The sequence below is a fragment of the Topomyia yanbarensis genome, chromosome 1 (assembly GCF_030247195.1).
Source record: "Topomyia yanbarensis strain Yona2022 chromosome 1, ASM3024719v1, whole genome shotgun sequence".
NCBI lineage: Eukaryota > Metazoa > Arthropoda > Insecta > Diptera > Culicidae > Topomyia > Topomyia yanbarensis.
The window spans coordinates 16998760-17004759 of NC_080670.1; the positions used below are offsets into that span (position 1 = coordinate 16998760).

Genomic DNA, 6000 nt, shown 5'->3' on the forward strand with positions numbered 1-6000 from the left:
TGGATGTCACGCTATTAGGATGAAAACTAGTCGATAAGTTTATAATGTTCAGACTTTTGCATCTACTGTTTTATCTAACAGTCGATCAATGACTTTGTAATTTTTTATGTGTTTAAATTTACCCGTATTTTATTTGTATCATGAAAATATTTAGTATTATGTATATAAAGTTTACACTCTTCGCATGTAAACATACTGTACACGCATTCTTTACTATTTCAATCTCAATACTCCCCACGCTTTACTTCTTACATTTGCCATATTTGTCTACATTGCTCGTTTGGAGCCGTTGTTTTGGGTTGGATTGGAACCTTCGGCTTCAGTATTCGCGCATCTCTATATAAAAATCATCTCTGCGTTTATTCACATCATTGTGTTATTTTGTTGATATTTTTGACAGCTGAGGAATTCCACCGAAGATCCGTCCGAAAATCTCCGAAAATCGTGACCGACCATCTTATATTCCGATGAAACTTTACATGGAAGACTAAATATTTTACACAGACAATAAGATTATTTTGACTCAAGCGCAATTTTTTAAAAGGGCGTAGACGTTTCTACGTGCATCAATTTCAAATTTGTTTTATTCGATTACCCTACATCAAAACTAGCTGAGAACGAGTTACAGGGAATTACTTCTTCACGAAAAAAATATACACTGAAAAAAATGTTGTGTCATTTTTCACAAAAACGAAAATTTATGTTAAAAATTTAAATTGCAAAAATAAGCGTTTTTAAAAAATTTTATATTTTGTCAACAAAAACCTAAAGACAAAAAAACCTAAAGAGAAAAAAACATAACATTTTTTCCAGTGCATATTTTTTTCGCAAAGAAGTAATTCCCTGTAACTCGTTCTCAGATAGTAACTGTAATTTTATACCTCATTGCAGAGAGACAATGATACTAAACATTTCAAGCAGAAAAATTGTAAAAGTTTTCCAAGAAATTTTATTTGGCAAGCAATATGTGGTTGCAGTCTCAGAAGTGATATTTTCTTCACAACCGGCATGATAAACACACACATTTACGGGTTCAATTCTATTTTTGCCTGATTTTACGTCTTGCTATTACGGAAAGGTTGGTTGGTTGGAATACCAATACCCTGTATTATTACGAAGTGAAATCCACCAAATTCACTAGAGCTTCGTCCGATTGAAACATACAGGGCAAAAAGACTCCCAAGTTAAAAATCTTCGGAAAATGCGTCATTAGAAAAGCGAAAGTGGCGAAAACCTGGAAAACTAGTTTCAGATGCTACCGTGCAAAAGCTAATGGAAAGTGTCAAGCTCCCAAAATCAAGTTTTCAAAAGAAAATCTATGTTCAACCGAAATTTTCTCTTATGGGAATTTTTCGGCAGATCGATTTTTAAATCATTATCAAAATATTTCGATCCCGATTTGAGCAAGATCGATATGGAAGCTGGAAACTATCTTGGTGTGGCTGAATTCAATCTACAGTTCCGCTACATCACAACAAGTAATGCTAGTGTAGAGCCGGAATGAACTTTGAATTGATATTGTATGATCTTGTATGTATGATATTGTATGATCTAGTTTTTGCAGCAATCGGTAGTCGCTACTGCAAAAATACTGTTATATTGTTGCTATAATCGACTAGATTCTCAAAACTCCCAGCGAACTGCCCGCGAACAAGGATTATGGAAATCTAGCCTCAGTGACATATCAGAACGCTTCAAACACTCCTTGGGATTCCACGGCATGTAAAGGCGTACTTTATCCTGGTGAAGGCTATATGGTTCGACATTGAAACGGAAGTTCCCAGCCTTTGGCATTGTATGACAGCACGTCCAATGTTATGGGGATAGGCAGTGTTCGATTGGATTCGTTTTTTGACAGCTAAACCCGAATTCAATCGATACTAATGGGGTTTTCGATTGATTGACACCGGTGTAGTGGAGTGCACTGAAACTGCACCGTTTTTGCACTTTCTAGCAGAAGTGCAGAAAACTGGGTATGTTCCATTGACACTTCTGCTAGAAAGTGCAAAACCAGTGCAATCCACTACACCGGTGTCAATCAATCGAAAATCCCATAAATGGAGTTTAGAGTTTTCTTTTCTTCTTCTTTTCTTAGTCTCTTTCTAGAGTTTTCTTAACTATACCTTAAGCCAAAAACCGCTGAAATTGGGGATGAAAGAGTTACGAGGGATTGAAAAGAAATCATCCTTCAATGCAATCGAAAAATGTCCTTCCTCCAACCTTGCTTGCACTCGATAAGTATTGAGGCTCGAGGACTCTATACAATGAGCCGAAGCATTGTTCGAGAGAGATCACCTCTGCAATTGTGCCTTTTTCTTCGATTTTACCCATTTTTAAGGGATTAGAAGGAGTTCGCCCATAGCAACTGTCAGTACCAGATGTGGGAAGTAACTCAATTTTAGATTCACCGCAAATCCCGAAAAGGAGTGGAAATGAAATCACATTCTAGCAAAGTCCACATAATTGAATCCAATTTTGGGCTACCACTAATGCAAAATTTAACTATTACACAGTAGAGCCGTGACAGGGTACTACATCTAGACGTTTAAAGGATCAAAGACGATGTACTTATGATCAGATAACGACGGTTCGAGCAGGTTGAGTACCCGCCAGTTCGCCAGCTCATGCGTAATACCATCAGAGCAGAGATTTACACCTTTTCTCTGTCAGATTGTGCAAATGTTGGACTATTTCTTACATCAAGTAAATGCAGATTTGTGCTGCTTAAGTACTCCCTCATTTTGGTGCCTCTCAAATTGATAGTCGAGCTGCCCAAAATTATGTGGCTGGTATTTTCATCACTGCCGATTATGAGTTTGCCACAAAATGATACAACCCTTTTGCAATCATTAGAAGCTGATGATTTATAATGCGGCAAATATGCCGATTCAATAGACGTATTTCTTGATTTTATCAGGAGAAAGATAATAGACGGCTATCAACTTCCTAGTGGACCACCGCCGCCACAAGATACGTAAACTTCATCGAGATATGTGTTTATATCAAGATTCTATTTCGAGAGATCAAGAAAATGGTTTGGAGTTCCGTTTAGTTTCAGCCAGATTTCTATGTCAAAAACAGTAACCTATCCGACTGCATTTCATCCAAAACCATGACATGGCCAAATGTGATATCTCTCATCACTTGGACGTCTTTTCAAAATTACATATATGCTTTTTTTCAAATCCTATCAAACCATTCAAACTAGAGCCACTAATTGTCAACCCTACTCTTCATCTCATTCACAGATGTCACGCGGTTTCATGGATCTACTGTGGGATTATGCCGTATTCGTGGTGTTCATAATCTTCTCCACGCTGGTACCGCTGTGGGGTCGGTTCTTCGGCCGAAAGGAAAGAACCAAGGCCGACTATGTGTTCGGCGTGGGAACCATATCGATGGGTGCCATGATGCTGTCGATAGCCCGGGGGACGCTCGGTGTACGATCGTTTCTGGGCTATCCAAGCGAGTTGTTCTATCGCGGATCGGCCATGTGGGAGACCCTGTACGGCATGGTAACTGCATATCCAATTGTGTGCTTTGTATTCATCCCGGTGTACTTTAACCTAGGCGTGACGTCGGTTTATCAGTATTTGGATTTGAGGTACGTAATGTATGAGGGTAAATATTGATCGTCGTCCAATAGCACTTTATATCAACAGATTCAACAGCCGCTTGGTGCGCTGCTTAGCCTCGGGAACTTACATCATACGTTCTCTGCTGAATTTGGGCGTAACCGTGTACACTCCAACCGTGGCTCTCAACACCGTGATTGGGATCCCTTACTGGGTATCACTGGTTGCCATCTCTGTTATTAGTATTGTTTTCAATCTGCTTGGAGGATTGAAAGCAGCCATTACAGCCGACGTGATCCAGGGTGTAACCATGATTCTGATATCCATTGGAATCATTATCCAGTCGATGGTAACCGTGGGTGGATTCGATAAAATTTTCACGATCCCAGCGGATTATGGTAAGTTGACAGTTTCTGAGCAGATTAAACACTGTTTGTTAATATTTTTTAAACTAAATATTAGGTCGGATGAATTTCTTCAACTTTACCGGCGATTTTACAATCCGAGTGGACACAACATCCGCGTGGTTAGGACAGCTGTTTATGTCGCTGAGCATTTTTGGATGTCAACAGAACTTCGTGCAGCGTTATCTGAGCATGAACTCCTTCAAGGAGGTTCGTCGGACTTTGCTGAGTAACATCCCGGTGGTCATCGCCCTGTTTTCTCTTGCGTGGATCGTTGGCATGGGCGTGTTTTCGGTCTACGCCAACTGTGATCCAATGGCTGCCGGATATACGAACAAGATGGACGAAATTTTGGCTTTCTTCGTGGAGGACAAGTTTTCCTACATGCCCGGAGTGATGGGTATCTTCATGGCTTCGCTTTTCAACGGAGCACTCAGCTTAAACGTGTCAAATTTGAACTCGTTGGCCACAGTGACTTGGGAAGATTTCCTATCGCAGCTCCCACGGTTCAAGGGAATAAGCGACAAGCAGCAGTTGAATACAATCAAATTTATTGGGTCAGTCTATGGAGTGATGGTTATGGGCGTGGGTTTCACTGTCGGACTACTGTCCGGTGTAATCGAGAGTAGCATGCTTATGACTTCAGCCACTTCCGGGCCACTGCTGGGAGTGTTCTTACTGGCGATGCTGGTTCCACCTGCCAATTGGAAGGGAGCCGCCTGTGGAATGATTGTCTCGCACATAATCACCCTGTGGATCACCTTTGGAAGCTTGACTGTCGACAAGCAAACAGTTCTGCTACCCACTTCTATCGAGGTAAGACTACAAAAATGCACATTCCATAGGCATACATCTAACTCTTTATTTGTATGAAACAGGGTTGCACGAACGAAACCTTCTCATCCGGTATTCTGAAACCATCAAAATCGTGGCTCCTGACCAACACCCCACTAGAAGTCGAATCGGATTTCTCCTATCTGGACTCGCTTAGCAATGGCGATAAATCGCAATCGCTGGAATTTCCAGACAGTTTGTATTCTGTGTCCTACATGTACTACAGTTTGATCGGAACATTCATCACCGTTCTGGTTGGAACCGTGGTCAGTTACATCACCAGCCACAGGGACGATGCGTACGATCATAAACTGCTTCACCCGGCAATCTACCGTTTGAGTCGCCTGTTTCCTGGCAAAGAACGGCGCTACGTGAACAATTCCGACATTCGGCCGAAGGTTCGCGTTGGGCAGCCAAAGCTGCCAATAGATAAGTTGGAACAGGATAATCTGGCCTTCGAAAGTGCGGCGGGTGAAGGTAGATCGGAGGTGTTCGTTGTTAATCTGACCAACAGTGAGAAGACTGCAGAGATTCACACCGCTCCGACTGAGCTGTATCGGAAGTTGGATGAAAATCTGATTGAGGTTAGGTCGTGAGGTTGATTCGGAAAAATGGAGGTGCTGTTTTGCTGCACCGCTGAGATCATCATTCAATTTGCTCGTGTTAAAATTTGTAGAACGCAAAAGACTGTGATAGGATGTAAGCAAGTTTTATGTAAGAGTAGATATTGATAACAGGACCAGAATCGGGAGTAATTACAGCCAGGGTGGTAACGATTTTTCCTAGGGTAGTAACAGAAAGTCTGTTTCCGCTTAGTGGACGTCTCTACTTTTACCTGTAGGAAATAGCTAATTTTATTTAGAAATAAATTATGAATATCTTTTGATTTAGATAGTTTTTTTCTTGGATCATATCCCACTCCAAAAGAAGCTTGCATGCAAGAATGTTTCTTCATTTCGTAGTCGATCCGAACCGAAAACCTAGTAAAATGAATCGGAATTCTGGTTGGATCTAGTTAGTATTCCATCTCCAGCAGGGTTGCCACTATTTTTCAAAGGAAAGTTCAAATAAAAATGTCTGGCAAAATCTGTCACTTAACAGCGACCTCAAAGTCATCGAAATTTGGTATACATTTTGATCTTCATAGAATATTAATCGATTTTTGTTTGGGAAAATATGACCCAGAC

General features: G+C 40.8%; 1 protein-coding gene across 4 annotated transcripts in view; it reads left to right on the forward strand.

Moving 5' to 3' along the window:
• Nucleotides 1-5699, forward strand: part of LOC131677017 (sodium-coupled monocarboxylate transporter 1-like) — a 71012-nt gene extending 65313 nt beyond the window's left edge. For all 4 annotated transcript variants that reach the window (XM_058956514.1, XM_058956515.1, XM_058956516.1 and 1 more), the window contains exons 2-5: nt 3249-3604; nt 3663-3973; nt 4038-4795; nt 4858-5699. In XM_058956514.1, coding sequence (XP_058812497.1) covers nt 3249-3604; nt 3663-3973; nt 4038-4795; nt 4858-5409 — 1977 coding nt within the window. In that variant the 3' untranslated portion in view covers nt 5410-5699. The remainder of the gene's footprint in view (nt 1-3248; nt 3605-3662; nt 3974-4037; nt 4796-4857) is intronic.
• Nucleotides 5700-6000: the final 301 nt, after the last annotated feature.